We start from the raw sequence: 19,910 nt of genomic DNA on the forward strand, positions 1-19,910 counted from the left end.
ACAGACCTCCTAAGCATTCCCTCCCACCCTCCGTGTACTCCCCCTCTAGTTTCTCCCCATCAGTAAATGGACCCATCTCCTTTCCTTTACTCCCTACCACCCAGTGAATCAGCACATCCTTTTGATTCTAGAACCTAAATAGACTTTGAATGTGTCTGCTTCTTTCCATCTCCACAGTGAACATCCTAGTCCAAACCACCCATTTCATCTTCCCGTTTCCGCTCTTTTTCCCTATGATTTATTCTGCATAGTGTAAATCACACCATGCCACTTTCACACTTGGAACCATTCAACAGCTGCCTGATACTCTCAGTGGCCTGGGAACTCCTGTGTTATGGGCCCTGACCTGTTTTTTCTGACTTCATCTCGTGCAGCCCTGTGCACAAGCACTCAGACCTGAGAATTCCAACCACAGATGAGCTCTTCCTTCAAAGGCCACCATGCTTGCAATTCCATCTATCTAGAATGCTCTTTGCTGCTCTCTTGGCCTGCTGATTCTTTTGCATTAAATGTCACAGGACTTCCTCACAGCAATATATAATACAGAAACCATTCTTATTATTTTCTATCATATCATCTGTTTCTTTGCACAGTACTTATCAAAGTCTTTAGTGGTTTTTATCTGTTGAATTATTTCTTATATCCCAACTCCCAGAAAAACATTAGTGCCAAGAAGACAGTAACCCACATCACTTTGCTATCTTGTTAATCTTTTTATCTAGCACATATCACAGTTCATAACACTGGTAGGTACTCAGATCTTTTTGCAAATGAATGACTGCCCACCAGTTACCAGGCATCGCCCTTTATTGTCAAAACAACTATATTAATAGCTATTATCTATATTTTTATCGATAAAGAAGTTGAATATCAGAGAATTAGTTCACTTGTCAAGAGTACATAACTAGAAAGTGGCTTATTCAAGGACTGAGTCCTGCTCTAAGTGTTATACGTTGCTTTTATAGATGTGGTCAAAGTAACTATAAAAATAGGGAAGACCATCAAAAGCACTAAAGAATGGAAAACCACAAATGTGCCTGGATATGTGAGCATGTCATGTGTCTACACACACACACAGTTATCTACTTACCCAAGGACCATGACAAAGTCTAGAAGCTTTGTGGGTGGGAGGAGGGGATACGTTGGCTGAGTGAAAATCACTCATCACGACACACTGGTTATTTTTGAGTTGAATGCTACTTCTTAATGAAAGAGGTATCCAAGGGCCCATTTCTACTTGTATGTCATATGCACCAATGTAAAGGACTAGTCCAAGGGGAAACAGTAAGCCTTTTGGGATTTGGCATATGTTGACATCTTAAGATCTAGACTGGATAATGTAAATACAACAGAACAAAGCCAGCATTCTTCTCAAGAGGATGTCATTTCAAAGTCTAATATCCTAGTCTGTTCATTCATAAATCCACTCACTCTATAAACACTTATTCAATACCTACTATGTACAGACACTAAGGATCATAAGTAATAAACTTCTTTACTCAAGAAGTTTTTAAGTACTATGAGAGGCAGAAAGTGGCACACAGAATAGTTACGAGCTATGTTAGGGTATTATTTAGTTGTTAAGTCGTGTCTGACTCTTTTGTGACCCCATGGACTGTAGCCTCTGTCATGGGATTTCCCAGGCAAGAATATTGGAGTGGGTTGCCATTTCCTGCTTCAGGGGATCTTCCTGACCAGGGATTGAACCCATGTCTCCTATATTGGCAGGCAGATTTCTTACCACTGAGCCACCGGGAAGCCCTATGTTATGGTAGCTATAGATTATTCAAGAAATGAAAGACAGCCCTGCTACTCAGAATTCAGACAGAAAAGACTACTAGCAAGGTTCCTTGGCATTAGTAAAATGTGAGCATAGATATGCAGGAGAGGAGGGACTAACCAGGTAAATACGAATTGGTTTCATCATCTTTTTTGCTAAAATATAATACATCTTTTCTTTGAGCTCATATATCCAAATGTGTAACTGACAACTGTATCTAGGTATCTCACCAAGATTTCAAAACTAAGATGTCTAAGCTGAAGTCTTTAAATATGTTACCTAGCACTCAAGAAACCCTACCTCTCTATTCTTATGATATGAAATATTAAACCATATTCACAAGGTATTTACTCTTTGTGTCCAAATTTATAAGTACAACATTCATAACAGAGTATGGCTCATTCAAGTAACCCTAACTTAACTACATCTATAAAGACCTTGGGCTTCCCAGGTGGCTCAGTGGGAAAGAATTCACTTGCCAATGAAAGAGACACAGGAGACTTGAGTTCAATCCCCAGGTTGGGAAGATCCCCTGGAGGAAGAAATGGCTACCCACTCCAGTATTCTTGCCAGGAAAATCCCATGGACAGAGGAGCCTGGTGGGCTACAGTCCACGGGGGTGCATGCACACACACACAGTAAAATGAGTCTGTAATCCTAGTCTGGGTTCCTTTGCTAACTTATCAGGGGAAAGTAAAGGAGAACGAGATATGATATACTCTAGCGTCTTTACCGTTTGTCTCTCATTAACACGCAACACTATAACCTTCAGAATGGCAGTACCCAGAACCATGTGGCAATACCCTAGGTCATAGCTGATAGCCCACTAGGAACTCATCCGACTGAAATCTTCAGAGCCAGTCTCACAAAGCTGTTTATGTGATACAAACTGGTCAAAACCACAGTCTTACTGGCACCATGTGGAGGGCTGGGGCCTTGTGAAGGCTGATGAGGTACCTTAGGATCTTCCTGGGAAGGAAGCTGCTCTCTCTTCTCCTTCAGGCAGCTCAGCACAGCGTCTGGAGTCTCCTCTCCAGAGGAGCTCGGCTCAGGGCCCACGGCCTCCGGCTTCCCATTCTCTCTGGGGACTGTGGGTTGTTCACAGGGCGGGGTTCTAGGTGGGCCTTTGGGAGCACTCCCTTGCTCTTCCGACAGCTTCAGCTTTAGTTCTAAGAGAAATGTGGTGAGTTACCATGAGTACGCAGACTCATTGGTCTAGTAAGAGCAAAGAGCCTTTCAGGAATTTCTCCCCTGATGCCAAGTGGAAATGAACAGTGCTGATCATGGCTTTCCACAGGGCAAGGGCAGCCTTAATAACCAAGGCCAGTAGCACACACTCCCCATCAGATGTGAAAATAGAGGGCTCTTGAGGTAAGGATCTCATAGAAGTAGAAGGATCATGAATAGTTTAAATTTCAGAGGAAGAAGACCAGAGGTACTTGGCCCCAAAGTTTTCACCTGTTATCTGCCACAGCACCTAAAATACTATGCTCAAAGATTCCTTTCCTCAGGTTTTGAAAGCTGTGCAGTCATGAAGAGCCCCCTGCGGAAATGCAAGGTCTACTGGAACACATTACATAAGGCAGTCATCTGAGGATATACAGGAAGGGTAGGGAACGGGAGATAGACTGCCAGCCCCAACCTGACAGATCTCACAATTTTGTCTAATGCCAATATTTAAAATCCAGAAATCACCACTATTGCAATTTGGCTTTATATAAACCTACATAAATAAAAACAAAAGGGCCACCTGGGACTTATTAGGAAATTCTATTTCAGAATATGCTAGGGGACTGGTCTTTTGAATGAGGCCATTTATATTGATTCCTCAATTACATAGCACATTTTCTTTGTCTGATGTTTGTTTTTTAGTTAGGCTCTGGTGTGGTGTTTAAACACTGCATACTTTATAAACCTGCTACATCACTACAGCTTAATACTACTGAATTAATTTAGTATTCCTTTCCAGTTCTTTATCACCATCCTTCTAGAAATCTGGAAAAGCTCCTATGTCTCTAGGTATTGAAATAAAAATGTAGGAAGAGGAAGAAAATAAATTTTTATTGGTAAATAACTATAGTCCCTTAAAATGGATTTGAGAGTTAATTAATACTCAGACCACCATCTCCAGAGAGACAGAGAAAGGATTAGGAGGCAAGAGAACAGAGTTTTACTCTGAACTCACCACCTTCCAGCCATGTCACCGTCCCCTCTCTCTGGACATAAATATCCTCCTCTGTGAAGTTGGGGTATGTGGAATCAATGACTGCTCAGGCCTCTTCTGTTTCTAACATCCAAGAACCCAATAACCCAAGGAGGTGAACATTCCATATATTGAAATGCTCCTGGCACTGGAGTGAATCATTCCATTTGGGAGACTGGATTTCCTCAGTCCCTTTATATCCAGATGTATTCAATGGGATCAAACAATGAAGGGAACCCAGGACTCTATTTTAAGACAGGGCCTCCAAACTCGGCAGGAAACAAGGTTAAAGAGGGCCCAGGTAGAAGAGAATCCAAAACTGCTTGTAGCATATTATCATAATTTTAACTTCTTCCTTCCTTAAAAAGGAGACTCCCTTGGCTGGCATTTACCTTTGAGCTGTTTACGACCTTTAGCCAAATCATTCATCCATTTCAGGACTTCAGGATTAGATGTCTTGTCACCATGGGAAGGCTGCAAGGGAGGGGAAAATGGGGGTGGAAGGAGGGGAAGGGAGGGAGGGAAAGAAAAAAAGAAAAGGAAAAAAAATTGTTAAGCAACGGAGGCACACAAAGATAGTTCAGGAACATATATAAAGCTGGGAGGGAACTTCAGGCAAGCTATCTCCAGCAGATGAAGTTGCATCTGAGAAACAGAGCAAACATTCCTGACTTCCTCCACTCTTTCATCCTTGCCATGGACCTTGTTTCTAAGCACGCCTGGTCACCTGGCATTTTTACATAGTCCTCACCATGCCAGTGCCCCATAAAGTCTACCTCTCAATCACCTTGTGGGCTACCCACACCTGACACCCCGTGGCCAGGTCATTCTTTGTATCAATGTAGAGGGCCATACTGACACAAACCAGCACTTCCTCCCTTGCCTCTGTTCATGGTTTATGACCACACCCTGTCTAGGGAATACTACAAACTGGAAGCTTTAGCTCCTATCAGTCATAAGCTCCAAGCTGAAGAAAGGAGACCCCAGGATCTCTAAAACCTTCTAAGTCTGAGAAGTCAGTATGTATGGAAGAATCCTCATCCTCAGATTTCAACTCCTCACTATTTACAGACTCACTATTCTGCTGGAGTAGCATTAAAGATCAACCATATGCGTGTGGACTTGGGCAAATTATTTAGCCTCCCCATGCCCCAATTTGACCTAGCAAATGAGGATTTAACAGCATCTTTTTCATAAGGTTTCTATGAGGGATAAATCAGTGAATATTCATGAAACATGATGAGTCTGAAACATGAAACATGATGAATATGTATGAAGAAAAGTTCCAGGCACATGCTAAACACTATAGATGTGTTAGCTAGAATTTAAAATATTATCACTGCTATCATTACTGGCAGAGGTGATAGTAGTAGTAGTGGTGGTGTTACTACCAGATCTTCAAAGGAACTGTAAGTCTTACCAACACACACACATAGGATAGTATGTCCTCACTAGTAAATAATCACACCTGGATGTGGCAATAAGAATATAGCTTTAATTTTGGGAGACTATGACTCTGTTCATACAAATCATTCACCTTGATTTCTGGATTTCTTTTCAGAGTATAAAAGTGAATTTTCTATAGAAAAGAGAAACTAGGAGAGAACAGCAAACATAGCCACTCTGGTAACTTAAACACAGGCTCAAGAAATTAGTCGTTACTTTGAATTGGGAATATATTAATACAAAGAGCTATATAGGCATGCTCAAGAAGACATCATAAACACTACAATAGTGGCCAGAAATGTGTGCAATGTTAGTGACAAGACTGGCGGCTCTGCTGTGATTAAGAATCTATTAAATCCATGTAACATCAGCAAGTTGTTGGTGGGACAGAGAGACATGGGGAGAAGACTGTGTTCCTCTCAAGTTTGAAGAAAGAAACAGTGATCGTGTAAGAGGATCATCAAACGTACATGGGATTGGATGTTTTAATTGTGAAACACAAAACATGGTTCTGTCACTTCTATAGAGATGTAAAATCCATACAGTTTAAAAATCAAGATGCAAAATAACACTGAGGGAAGATTCCCCTCCCCTTTACCTTCATGGAAGCCCAGTGATTTTTTTTTCCTACAGGAGCCAAGAAGGGAGACTCTGGTTTCCAGGAGGGAAGCCCTGGTTTCAGGACCATGGACAGCGACACAGGGACACACCTCGGACGGCTGCTCCTGGTCCTACTCACCGTCTGCTAGAATGACCCACTGGACTACTTCCCTGATACAATGTTAAGTACTCTGACTGTGGGTAACAGTCTGGTTATGTGAACAGTCAATATTTTACACTTGGCTTCTCAAAATCCTCACAGAACTCTCCACATTGATCTAAAAACATCCTGTTCTCTTGAATATACCTTTTTCACTGGATGTGCTCCACACAGTTAATGTACTCTTTTTGAAATACTGTTAAAAACAAAAATCTAAGACCCTAAGCCAAGGACCAACGACCAAGAAGTAAACTTACACTACTGCAAACAGGACTTAGTAGAAATTTAAGGCTGAATTTTCTGGCAAAATATTTGAAAGCCTGAAATCATTTTCTAAAATGAATTTTGTACTTCCCTACTCCTGGGAGAGCTTTCAAAAAAGGTTAAATCAAGCTGAGAAGGATGGCAGCTCTCATATCACATGGGAAGTTTTCAAACACAAGCTGTGGATCTTCAAGCCTTCTAACTTCTGGGCTGAAATATTTCAGTTTAATAGGCCCCAAGGGCCATATACCACAAACTTAGTGTAGATATTGTTCAATGTGATTTAAATGGGGCTCCTGAGTCACATAACTGAGGGTGCTGCTGGACCAGACTTGTGATTTGCCAAACATGCCAGTGGTAAAGAACCCACCTATTTACACAGGAGATGTAAGAGGTGTGCGTTCAATCCCTGGGTCGGGAAGATCCTTTGGAGAAGGGCATGGTAACTCACTCCAATATTCTTGCCTGGAGAATCCCATGGGCAGAGGAGCCTAGCAGGCTACAGTTCAGGTCATCAAAGGGTCGGACATGACTGAAGCAACTTAGCACACACACATGCAAAGACAATTCAAAAGACATCTTACAAAGATTTACAGATCAGGATGAAAGGACCCGTGTTAGTGTCTTAGCTGTGATTAATTCTTTGCTGTGTGAACGTAGAGAAGTCACTTCCCTTCTCTGAGCCTCAGTTTCTTCAGTGGTCAAACAAGAGAAGACTAACTAATCCTTTCTAATTCTAACACTCTCTAATTCTATTGAAAGGAGACATCTGGCTGAAACAGGTTTTTTCTAGGTGCATGAGTCTAACAATTGTTAGATGTAAAGTGTAAACATGTAGGAAATAAACACAGCTCTGGACAGGAACTGAAATAGTTATATCCAACAGAGCAGGAAGGATGTATATTGTATCAGGGCATCAGACTAGCATGGAGGGCCAGCAGGAACTTGGATTCAAAAATTAGCAGCAGGTGCTGTTAATTCCACAGTCAGGCTTCCAGGAAGGAAAGCCATACACACAGCAACCAATTCAAGTCCAGTGACATGTCAAACCTCTAACCACAGCCTAGCATCCAGACAGGAAGGGTGAGGGGAAACCCTGCTTCCTGAGACACTGAAGGTTCTGATTACATCAAAGACTTTCACACACAGAGAGAAGTCGTGATCATGAAGTCTTTTACTGCTCCCAAATCCATATCTGCATGTTTAAATGTGTGGGCAAGTGTCTGCTTTGGCCCTAAGGTTTCTCCAGACAAAGGCAGGAGGTGCCAGGAGGAATTATTTTCTAAAATAGCCAACTGCCAGGTGACCTGTTATATATACAGACTCTCCACAATCTAGAGTCTATATCTGCAGGCAGAAAAATCTACTGGAAAATTAATGTCTATAATTTTCCTTTTTACTTCAACAAGGCAGAGGTTGCCATGGGATAGCCTGTTCAAGTATCACTCAAACAGATGAAAAAGTTAGTAATATCTAGGACCACTTACTTCCCTGGTGCTAAAACTGTAAGAAGCAATACATATGGGCTCCCTCATTTAATACAAACCTAAGAAGTCACTATTAATATTAACCCCACTGTTCAGATGGATAGAATGAGACTCAGAAACATAAAGTAACAAGACCTAAGTCGCAGAGTTCATAAGTGGCTGTGCTTGGATTCAAACCCAGGTCAGTCTGATTCAAGAACCACCAAGTAAGAACTATTAGCAGGCCCCTGGGGATGGAGGCCCTAGCTGTTTCTCTACAGTTTCCAGTACGAGGGCATTGCAGATCCAGCAACACTCCAGCAGCAGACAAGGAAAATCAGCTCCTCTCGGGCTATATGGAGTTTTCAAAATGCGGACACTTTAAGAATTTTACTCCACTCCTCCATTGTAAAACCAACTCATCTTTAACCACCCCAAAGCTGAGATGCTAGGACACAACTACCCTAGGAAGGCTGTAAGTCCTTTCTGGGCCTCCTGTTCCTTATCTGTGAAATAAAGCCTGTACTTACAATGTGCACAGCACCCTCTTACTACATGAAAGACCACAAGCAGCTGTGGCTGCCTGACCTCAAGGGAGAGAAGAGTCTTTAGCATCCTGACTGAAGTTGTCTTGAAAGCTAATCTGATTTTTCTTTTCTATCCATTTTGCAAAGCTAAAAATTACTCCTTACAACCCCTCTTTTAGTGAATTTGCAGCCACTGTGGGAAGCACAGGACAGGAAGAACAGGAAAAAGAAATATTACTCACAGCTACCTCCCAAGAACTTACCCACACCTCAGGAACCAGCAGATTGCCTCTGGACCAACTGCTTAGTGAGCCTTTAAATATTTTAAGATGTATGAGACCTTATCCTCTGTTCTCTTTTATTCTAATAACAAGCTGTTCTGGACCCTTTGCCAAAAACCCAATATCTTTGTGAAGTTCTACACGGATATGATTTTTCTCTACGCCATGATCCCCATTACAGACAATAAATAAAACTAGCATTGGGACATCAGGACACTTAGCTCTGACTCTATCGCTTCTTTTTTTTTTTTTCATTTATTTTTATTAGTTGGAGGCTAATTACTTTACAATATTGTAGTGGTTTTTGCCATACATTGACATGAATCAGCCATGGATTTACACGTATTCCCCATCCCAATCCCCCCTCCCACCTCCCTCTCCCCCTGATTCCTCTGGGTCTTCCCAGTGCACCAGGCCCGAGTACTTGTCTCATGCATCCAACCTGGGCTGGTGATCTGTTTCACCCTAGATAATATACATGTTTCGATGCTGTTCTCTAGAAACATCCCACCCTTGCCTTCTCCCACAGAGTCCAAAAGTCTGTTCTGTACATCTGTGTCTCTTTTTCTGTTTTGCATATAGGGTTATCGTTACCATCTTTCTAAATTCCGTATATATGCATTAGTATACTGTATTGGTCTTTATCTTTCTGGCTTACTTCACTCTGTATAATGGGCTCCAGTTTCATCCATCTCATTAGAACTGATTCAAATGAACTCTTTTTAATGGTTGAGTAATATTCCATGGTGTGTATGTACCATGGCTTCCTTATCCATTCGTCTGCTGATGGGCATCTAGGTTGCTTCCATGTCCTGGCTATTATAAACAGTGCTGCGATGAACATTGGGGTGCACGTGTCTCTTTCAGATCTGGTTTCCTCGGTGTGTATGCCCAGAAGTGGTATTGCTGGGTCATATGGCAGTTCTATTTCCAGTTTTTTAAGGAATCTCCACACTGTTTTCCATAGTGGCTGTACTAGTTTGCATTCCCATCAACAGTGTAAGAGGGTTCCCTTTTCTCCACACCCTCTCCAGCATTTATTGTTTGTAGACTTTTGGATAGCAGCCATCCTGACTGGCGTGTAATGGTACCTCATTGTGGTTTTGATTTGCATTTTTCTGATAATGAGTGATGTTGAGCATCTTTTCATGTGTTTGTTAGCCATCTGTATGTCTTCTTTGGAGAAATGTCTGTTTAGTTCTTTGGCCCATTTTTTGATTGGGTCATTTATTTTTCTGGAATTGAGCTTCAGGAGTTGCTTGTATATTTTTGAGATTAGTCCTTTGTCTGTTGCTTCATTTGCTATTATTTTCTCCCAAACTGAGGGCTGTCTTTTCACCTTGCTTATAGTTTCCTTTGCTGTGCAAAAGCTTTTAAGTTTCATTAGGTCCCATTTGTTTATTTTTGCTTTTATTTCCAATATTCTGGGAGGTGGGTCATAGAAGATCCTGCTGTGATTTATGTCGGAGAGTGTTTTGCTTATGTTCTCCTCTAGGAGTTCTATAGTTTCTGTTCTTACATTTAGATCTTTAATCGCTTCTTATTTAGGAAAAGTTCATAGTTGCAACACTGTCACACCAGCACAAAGGCTGGTGTCTCTCTGAGAGAAAGGATGAGATCAGGGTTTGTCCTTAAGAGTTGCCTGAATAGACGCCACTTGATAGGTGCTCATCCATCAACCAGAAAGTACTTCATCGTCAAAGAAAACTCTCCCTCATTCTGTTCCACAATTAGAGATTCCATCCTTTGCACCCTTAATAGGTGCTTAGATTGTGCTGTGCTTAGTCACTCAGTCGTGTCCAACTCTTTACGACCCCATGGACTGTAGCCCACCAGGTTCCTCTATCCGTGGGATTCTCCAGGCAAGAATACTGGAATGGGTTGCCATGCCCTTCTCCAGGGGATCTTCCCAACCCAGAGATCGAACCCAGGTCTCCCACATGGCAAGAGGATTCTTTACCATCTGAGCCACCAGGTAAGCCTAAGAATACTGGAGTGGGTAGCCCATCCCTTCTCCAGGGGATCTTCCTGACCCAGAAATTGAACCGGGGTCTCCTGCATTGCAGGCAGATTCTTTACCACTTGAGCTACCAGGGAAGTCCTAATAGGTTCTTATCTAAATGCAAATAACTCCATGTTGGATCTGCTTTCTTACCCCAAATACAAATGAGAAAAAGTTAAAGAACAAATAAGACCATAATTCAAAATCTTTCCAAATTTGAGTCGTAGGAACACTAGTGATAGTAAGTTTCCTCAGGGGAAAAAAAGAGAGAGAGAGAGATCAATAATTAAATCAGTTTGGAAATAAGAGTTGCAATCTGTTGCTAGGAATTATCTTAGCAGAGATCAGTTGACAGACCCAGGAGGGACTCCAGTTATGATGAGTCCTGGGTTGGCCGAGGGGAACTGAGCTGTCCCCAGGCACAGAGGTATACTCAAAAAGGAAGGACAGAAAAGCCCATATACCTCTGACACAATCCACTCATTTCAAATCACAGGGGCCTTCCTTACCCGGTACTTCTTTTCTTGTTCAAATTTTTCTTCAAATTTCCTAATTTTCCGCTTGAGGCTCTGGATGTGCTTGGTGAGCTGGGTAATGGTCTGCGGCTCCTTGCCATCCCCACAGCTGCACCGGGAAGAACTGCGGAGCCTGCAATGATCCAGGGAGGGAGAGAGTCATTAAAAACACTATCGTATACAAAACAGATAACTGACATGGTCCTGCACAACAGCATAGGGAACACTACTTAATACTCTGTAATGGCCTATATGGGAAAAGAATCTAAAAAAGAGTGTATAACTGATTCACTTTACTGTACATCTGAAACTAACACAACATTGTATATCAACTATACTCCAAGAAAATGTTTTTAAAAAGATATAAATTATAACAAAACAATTATGGCTGGTTCACCTTGTCAAACAGCAGAAATTAACACAATATTGTAAAGCAACATTCTTCCAATTAAAAGACAAATTAAAAAAAAAAACACACACACACACACAATGGTCTTCCAGTAAACACTACTGCTTATCTACAAACCCAGCTTCCTGGATTATCAGAAAAGTCCAGAGGCCAGTTCATCATTTGATGAGCCTCCTATGGTAGCATCTGCTGGGTATTGGAGACCCCTGATTCACAGAACTCCATTATAGGCAAATGTTAGCAAGGAATTTTGTCTACAAAGGTCAGAATATTACTCTAGGAAATGCATTTCCTAAATCTTGAAGGAGGCCAATTTCAGACAAATGAGACCACGTTATCCTCAATAAATGGCATGCATGTGTGCTTGTCCTCAGCCTTTTGTGACCCCAGGGACTGTACCCCATTCAAGCTCCTCCGTCCATGGGATTTTCCAAGCAAGAATACTGGAGTGGGTTGCCATTTCCTTTTCCAGGGGATCTTCCTGACACAGGGACCAAACTTACATCTCCTGCATTGGCAGGGCATTATTTACATCTGAATCACCAGGGATTGAGCCCAGACTAATGATATTTTCAAAAAGGATTCAGATGAGTAGTTAAGTTTTCTTGATATAATAGAGCCTTTGTGAATCTGATAAAAGAAATGGACTCCCTCTCTAGAAAACATGTTTATTTTCTCACCTAACATACTTTAAAATAGTAATAATTCACTAACTCCCTCAAGTCCATCAGTAGACAGTCCATGGAACAAGGTCTGGATAAATTCATGAGTGACAGCAGGAGGTATGAAGGAGAATGTAGGAATTCCCAGCACATATATTTAATCAAGAGAAGACTCATTTTAGCTATGCATCAAAACTACTAATGGAACTTAAAAAAAAAAAAAAAAAAGAACACATAGTTTCACATTTTTCTTTGTGGGGGAACTATTGTAAGCTACCACTTTTCTAGAATCAAAGAATAAATTGAGATGAACAACTTGCCAAGCATTGCCACAATCCAGCCATTGAGGCCACTCCTGGACACAGAAATAATAGTGAGCTCACCAAGAATGGCATTTCCGGTGTTTGCATGTGCACATTTCTTAGGATTCTGGTCATTTCATGAAAATCATTCAAACACGTGAGCCACACGGCAACTTGTGTCTTGAGACCATTTCCTTCTGAGACAAGAAAGCTTCAAACGGCATTCTTAACTAGAAAGTACACTGATTTTTTGCCATGTATGGTTCGGGGCCTGCAGCTGCTTTTGGTAGGCATGTTTGCTCTATTTTTGAAGTTTATTTATAAACTTCACTGTAGTTTATAAATGGAGTATTTGAAAACTGTATGAAGTGAAGATAAGAACAAGATTTTTTTTACATCATAAACTGCTGAGTGCTGGGTGGAGAAGGGGCTGATTCAGGGTCTAGGTTGAATCTCTGGCTTTGGCTGAAGATGGAGCATCGTGGTGACAGCAGTGGGTTGTCGCCGTCGGTGATGTGACAGAGCAGCCTGCTAGTCTCAACAGAGAGCACGTCTTCTGGCGCGCTGTCCACTTCATTCTGCCCATCTCTGTGCACAGGCGCAGGGTCTGAGGAAGTAAGATACATCATCGTGTCTCAGAAGTGACAGAGGGCTTGAGACTGTCACGTTCCTAAACAAAGATCATCAACATGCATTATAATGTCTCGCCTTTTTGTCATTTCTTCCTTCTGGGGATATGAAAGCCTTTCAAAATACTGTCATGTTTGTTCTCACAGAACCTGGACAGAAAATATTACAAGGCCAACGCACACCAAAAATGGAAACGCAGATGATTTCAGTCCGAATCACAGCATCACCATAGCCCAAAACTACAAAAATCCTCTCTTTATTTCATATTATTTACGTATGTCAGAGAGTATATTATAAAATGTTAGAGTGGAAAAGAGGAAACAATTACATGGAACTGGAGCAAAAGATGAGGGACAATAGTTATAACAATTGCCAGTGAAGGAAGGGAGAGGAGCTGATGGAGAGGAAGAGAAAGGAGAAAACAAAGGAAGAAGAGATGGGTAGAGAGTCCTCAGATAGAAAATTGCTCAGCACTCCTTAAACATGATGGAGAACTCTGCTTATTTACATGAAATGATGTTCAGAATATGCTAAATGAGAAAACCACACACTTCAGCACAAGATGGGACACGTTTCTGTGTACAAATAAACACTAAATGATCAAAGAAGCTACACAGCAAACACAAAGCATGGTGGGATTAGAAATGATTCTAGCTCTTCTCTAAAATTTGACATACCATCTTATTTGGGACAAAAACCAAGAACGAAACCTGCTCTAAACCCTCTCCTGGGTGAGGCAATCTCTCTGCCTGAATTCTGTGATCATTTCCCTTTTAAATAAGCTCTTTAGCTCCCCCACCAGGGGTCAGTCCAGATGGGGGGCACCCTTGTGCTACCCAGGTGAGGGCAGGGGGATGGGGAACAGGACGATGCCGAGTCAGGGTGGCCAAATTAAGAGTCTTCCATCCTATGGTGCTGTACAGAGCTACTCAAAAAGATGTCAGAAAACTTCTCAATTTTGCCCAGAAAACAGGTTAGAACAACCCGAGGCTTTCTCCTATTCTGACTTTCCTAAAGAAAGAGGAAAAACACAGTCTTTCTGGGTGATAAGCGAATCTGAAAATACTGACAATCCACTTTTCCAAAACAAACATTTATCACAATTTAGGAATGGATGAATCTTGGTCAGGTTTAGAATGAATGGCTCATGTTTTCTAGAGCTTGAAATGCAATTTGCTTTGTGCAACAAAGGTTGGATTAGGTCCTTGTATGTTTTCAGGCAGCTTCTCCCCTGTTTGGCTGTAGGCTGGGAGGGTGGACAATGCCTCCTATTGGGCCTCTGAAGTTTGCCAATACCACTTTTGTCAGTGCCTGAGGCTGGTCAGAAATGGATGGGGCGAGGGCTGGGGAAAAGTTGGAGTCAGATGAATGCCAAAGCTAGGCCCACAGGCAGCATGACTGACACAACTCACCACAGGCGACACCCTTGCTAAGAATAATTTAGCCAGAAAACACAGCCATTTGGAGGAAGCACTAAGGAGTAACACGAATGACAGCATATACTACAGTGACCTTCAACACCCACCAAGGAGTGTCTGAGTGCCTCACCACATCCTCCTCTTACACCATTAGACTCTAAGAAGAAATTCACTTTATTCAAGTCACCTATTTCTGGGTAGTATCATTTGGTATTAACGATGAGGAAGAGAAAGATCTTTATCAAGCACCTGGGACCAGCATATTTCTTGCTGAAATAGAAAGGATCTTTGGCCTTCAGCTCAGCTGTGGGGCCAGGGTAAAAACTAAGAGGCCTGGAGCCTCTCAGTGGTGCCTTATAATGAGTGGGGATGCTTGGAGCCCTAGGCATATGACTAACGTGGGGGTGAACAAAAAGCTCAGCCTCTGAAACTCACAGAGACCTAAGATGTGACTTCAAAGAACTGCAGGCCAGTGTGAATGTCTTGTTTTGAACTGTGCTGCAATTGTAACTGTAAATCTCCATGTAAGCGGCATCTGTTTTTTGTGGCATTTTTTGTGCCATTAACATCACAATCTCTCTTCCCCACAGATCACCATTGAAGGAGGTGGTGGGCCCAAAAGATCCCAAAGTGACTAGCTGAAAAGCGACAGTCAGAAACTGGTGATCGGGTAGCACCTGATCTAAGTTGAGAAGAGGCTTAATTGAACCTGTGGCCACAAGCCTATTGTGCGCACTTGTGGAGACAGGGTCATTGAGCTCCTTGCTCAGAAGAAGCCAGGGTACCCTAAGTGCCAACCAGTATTGCTGCCACCCTGGGAACACAGCCCAGGCCTCCACTTGCAGACCTGGCTCCCCAACAGGGAGAAGCTTATGGCAATATTAAACTTGAGTGGCTTCTGATGGGACCCTGGGAACACGCAAAGGAAGGGGGCTCGCCAGGGCCCATGCTGTGATGCAGTATGGTTCAGAGGGAGGGTCTGGGAACCAGGAGTGTGAGGTGCTTATACTCTCTTGTGGCACTCCAATGTGTTCACTGATTTCTCTCCACATCCTTGTTTGGATCATCTAACAGGGCTGTGACAAGAGTCAAAGGAGATTTGCTGTGCAACATCACGCCTATAGTTAACAATAGTGGATCAGTGACACTTAAAATGCACATAATCTCACATTATGTGCATTAGCTCAATAATTGTTTTTTCCTCGTGTGTTCTAAAATTTCTGTAATGAATACATCTTAATTGTATAGGAAGATAAAAACAATAAAAGTTAATATAAAAATTTGGGGGAAAAAAGGATACCTGAGAAGGGAAGTAAGAAACAACCCCCACAGACAGAACAAGAGAGAAGAAAGACTGTGAGTTTCAATACCAGGTCCTCCACTTGTTAAGAGGCACTTCAGAAAAAAGTGAACATTTTAAAACCTGTTTCTTCCTTCATCTGTAAAATGGGGAGAATAATGGTGGGTGCCTCTCAAGACTAACTGAGGATGAAATGAAAAAAAACTGTACTCCCCACAAAATTTTTGCCATATCCACATAAACCTATTTTTAATATATATTTATGTATGTATATATGTTTATGTTATCATATAATCTTAATTTCTTTTTTATTTACAAGGTTATGTTAGTTTCAGGTGTATAGCAGTGATTCAATTACTCTTTTTCGGATTCTTTCCCATACAGTTTATTACGAAATATTGAGTACAGTTCCCTGTGCTATATAGTAGGTCCTTGATGTTTATCTATTTTATATATAGTATTATGCATATGTTACTCCCAAATTCCTAATTTGTTCCTCTTCCTCATTATATATAAAATTATATACTATACATAATCTTAATTACAATCTATAAATTTTTTAAAATTTCAGCTTCATCTTAGGCAATAAGGGCCAAGAAATCAGGAATTTGATGTGCTAGTTACATTTCTCCAACTAATACACATTAAAATAAATTCCTATTAAAACAGTGTTCACCCATGCATCCTTTGAATAGCATATTTGGTAAAGCACTGACGCGAGGCAAAGAAACTGCTAAATGTGGTAGCCCTGAGAACCATCATTTTTTCACAATTATCAAAATAAGGAATTTGAATATGATCCTCTCTTACTGAACACCAGCTCCACAAATAGTCCTTACAGGGTTAATGTGGGAAATGACAGCCAGCACACCCTCGACATATTGTACCTCCCACCACTTCTTATGTATAAACAAGAATAATAATCATATCTAATAGTTATGCAGTGACTCACTGTGTCCCCAAACTTCCAGTTAGAGTTTCTGCAAGGATTTAATCTTCAAAATAACCACATGAGGCTGGCAGTAATGTGATCTTCATTTTACATTCAGGAGGGAAGGTGGTATGACTCTAGTCGGGGTCAGGGAGTCTGACCAATGCCTGAGGCAGAAGACTCCATGTCTCTGACCCTGCAGGCCAGAGAGAATCCCTGGCAGCCTGCTCACTGAGCAGTAGGGGCCACAACGGAGACATGTCATTATCATCAGGTGTGAAGATCAGAGCCCATTTCTGAGCTGGCTGCAACCCCAGGCAGAAACAGATGCTATTTACAGCTGTTACATGAATCAGATTTTAAAAATATATTTTTTCCAATGTGAATTCTTAAGTGATTCAAATGTAAATCAACTATACTTCAATAAAAATTTTAATTATAAAGTAAATAAATAAAGTGATCTAAGATTTAAATAAATCTCTGTCTGTACCCACTTGAGATGGACTGCTGAGATCTGAGTCACAAATTAGACCTAGGCTTGTGGATTTGTTAATTTGTGCTTCTGGGTTTGCCCATCATAGTGGGCCCATATGTAGCACTGAGATACATCGCAAAATGCCAAACATCAGCCTTCAATGGTATTAAAAACTAAGTAAGCCAGAAACATGTACATGACTCTAATGAGGCTCAAGCATCAGAGTTCTTGGCCAGCCTCATCTCTAAAAGGGCCACCAAAACACAACCAAGAAACAAACTCAAAACATCTGATGGATACATAATGGATTTAGTTACAGAATGTGTTGAATTTAAATGGTTAAATACACTGAGAGCTTGAAGTCATCCCAAGAACTAAGCCTAGGGAAACAGATGAGCTTGTCTGCTCAGAGACCACTGGAAGGGAAGCAGTATCTCCAAGATGAGGACGGTTGGGTAAAAGTAAGGACAGATGAAGACACATTCTGGGTGAATGAAGCTGATAAGCTACCAAATGGCACTAGGATGGCACTCCTAGCAGGATTTTACGTGCCAGCTTCTGTAGACAGCCACTGGAAACATCAGGGAGCTAGAGGGGTGAGGAATTTGTCATGGTGAAAACAAGGCTGGACTCCACGGCAAGCACCCTGTGTACCCCAAGAGGCAGTTCGCTATCAAGGTTAAAAACACTGGCTACAGTTTCAGAAACACCCAGGTCAAGTCGATTCTTTGGCAGATGTGTGACTTGGGATACATTATTCAATCTTTCTCAATCTCAGCTTCCCCATCTTTTTCAAGTGAAAATGACATCAGTATCTACCTCACAAACTGTTGGAAGGATTTTTAAAAACAAGGAACCTCAAATGCTTTGTATAGTGCCTAGGAAAGGGGGCCTAATAACTCACCAATGACACAGAATTCAGAAATGGCAGTTGTTGTTGGAATTTACAATGGTATCTTTGACCTAGTAGGAAACTGAAGAGGGGAGCCAGAGGGGAAATGAGTTTGGTTCTGGATGCGCTGAGTTAGGAGGCACTTTTGATCACCCAGGAGGAGGTGCCCAGCAGGCCCCACACACACATAGGGAGGTGCTCAGGAGACGTGTCCTAACTGGGCCTGACCTCAGTGTGCACTTCACCATTTACACCGTGCTTCTGGAGGAGGGGACGGGCTAGTGAGCATCACTTTTATTTTGAAGGAGCCAATTGCTGACTTCATTTCCAATGAACCACCAGTAGATTTGGGCACTGCATCAGCTGAGCAATGAGAAATTCCAAAATCCTTCCCGAAAACCAGAAAATTACATTGATCCAGAAGCCTCAGCTCAGATCTAAACTTATTTCTTGCCTCTGCATTTTTGGTTGCAACTTCCTAGTTAAACTTCCATCAGTTAAAACTGAAAAGAAGCATGCACCCCAATGTTCGTTGCAGCACTGTTTATAATAGCCAAGACATGAAAGCAACCTAAAGGTCCATCAGCAGAGGAATGGATAGGAAGGTATAATACATATAATATATACAATGGAATATTACTCAGCCTTGAAAAGATTGAAGTAACACCATTTGCAGCAACATGGATGGCCCTAGAGATTGTCACACTCTCAGAAAGACAACTATCATATGATACTGCTTATATAGAATCCAAAAGACTGATACAAATGAACTTATTTACAAAACAAAATAGTCTCACAGATGTAGAAAACAAAACTAAGGGGGAAAAAAGGGGAGGGACAAATTGTGAGATTGGAATGAACATACACATATTACTATATATAAATTGTGCTTAGACACTTTCAATCACGTCTGACTCTTTGTGACCCTATGGACTGTAGTCCGTCAGGCTCCTTTGTTCATGGGATTCTCCAGGCAAGAATACTGGAGTGGGTTGTCATGTCCTCCTCCAGGGGATCTTTCTGACCCAGGGTTCAAACCCAGGTCTCTTTTGTCTACTGTACCAGCACTTTACCACTAGGCCATGGCTACCTGGGAAGCCCATAGATAACTAATGAGAAGCTACTGTATAGCACAGGGAACTCTACACAATACTCTGTAATGACCTATATGGGAAAAGAATCTAAAAAAGAGTGGATATATGTTTATGTATAACTGACTCACTTTTCTATACAACAGAAACTAACATGACATTGTAAATCAAATATACTCCAGTAAAAAATAACTTAAAAAATTTTCCATCAGTAAATAGTAACCCATGTTTTAGGTTTTTATTAATACTATCACTCTTGTTTCCCAGAGAATTATGGAAAGACAATTCTGGGATATTGTTTTCGTGGTTCACTGCTATTATATCTAACATATGCAACACTTTTTGCCAAGTACACATAACACTGAAGTATATAAATCTTCAGGGTATACTGTCACCAATTATTTTAGAAATCCTAAAACTTAGATGCACTCTGATAAGACACTTTTATAGTTCTTTTTAAGTATTTTCACTGTTTAAATGGTAAAAAAAATGAGGACTAAATGACCTCCAGTTTAAAAAAGGTAGTATCAACAGATACATGTATCTTTTTTAAATA

The 19,910-nt window shown here is 41.3% G+C and overlaps 1 protein-coding gene across 6 annotated transcripts in view; it reads right to left on the bottom strand.

Moving 5' to 3' along the window:
* Positions 1 to 19,910, bottom strand: part of FAM13C (family with sequence similarity 13 member C) — a 138,689-nt gene that overhangs the window by 12,949 nt on the left and 105,830 nt on the right. For all 6 annotated transcript variants that reach the window (XM_065922379.1, XM_065922381.1, XM_065922378.1 and 3 more), the window contains 4 exons: positions 13,014 to 13,224; positions 11,239 to 11,377; positions 4,376 to 4,457; positions 2,738 to 2,949 (listed from right to left, as the gene is read on the bottom strand). In XM_065922379.1, coding sequence (XP_065778451.1) covers positions 2,738 to 2,949; positions 4,376 to 4,457; positions 11,239 to 11,377; positions 13,014 to 13,224 — 644 coding nt within the window. The remainder of the gene's footprint in view (positions 1 to 2,737; positions 2,950 to 4,375; positions 4,458 to 11,238; positions 11,378 to 13,013; positions 13,225 to 19,910) is intronic.

This window comes from Muntiacus reevesi, chromosome 2 (genome assembly GCF_963930625.1).
Source record: "Muntiacus reevesi chromosome 2, mMunRee1.1, whole genome shotgun sequence".
NCBI lineage: Eukaryota > Metazoa > Chordata > Mammalia > Artiodactyla > Cervidae > Muntiacus > Muntiacus reevesi.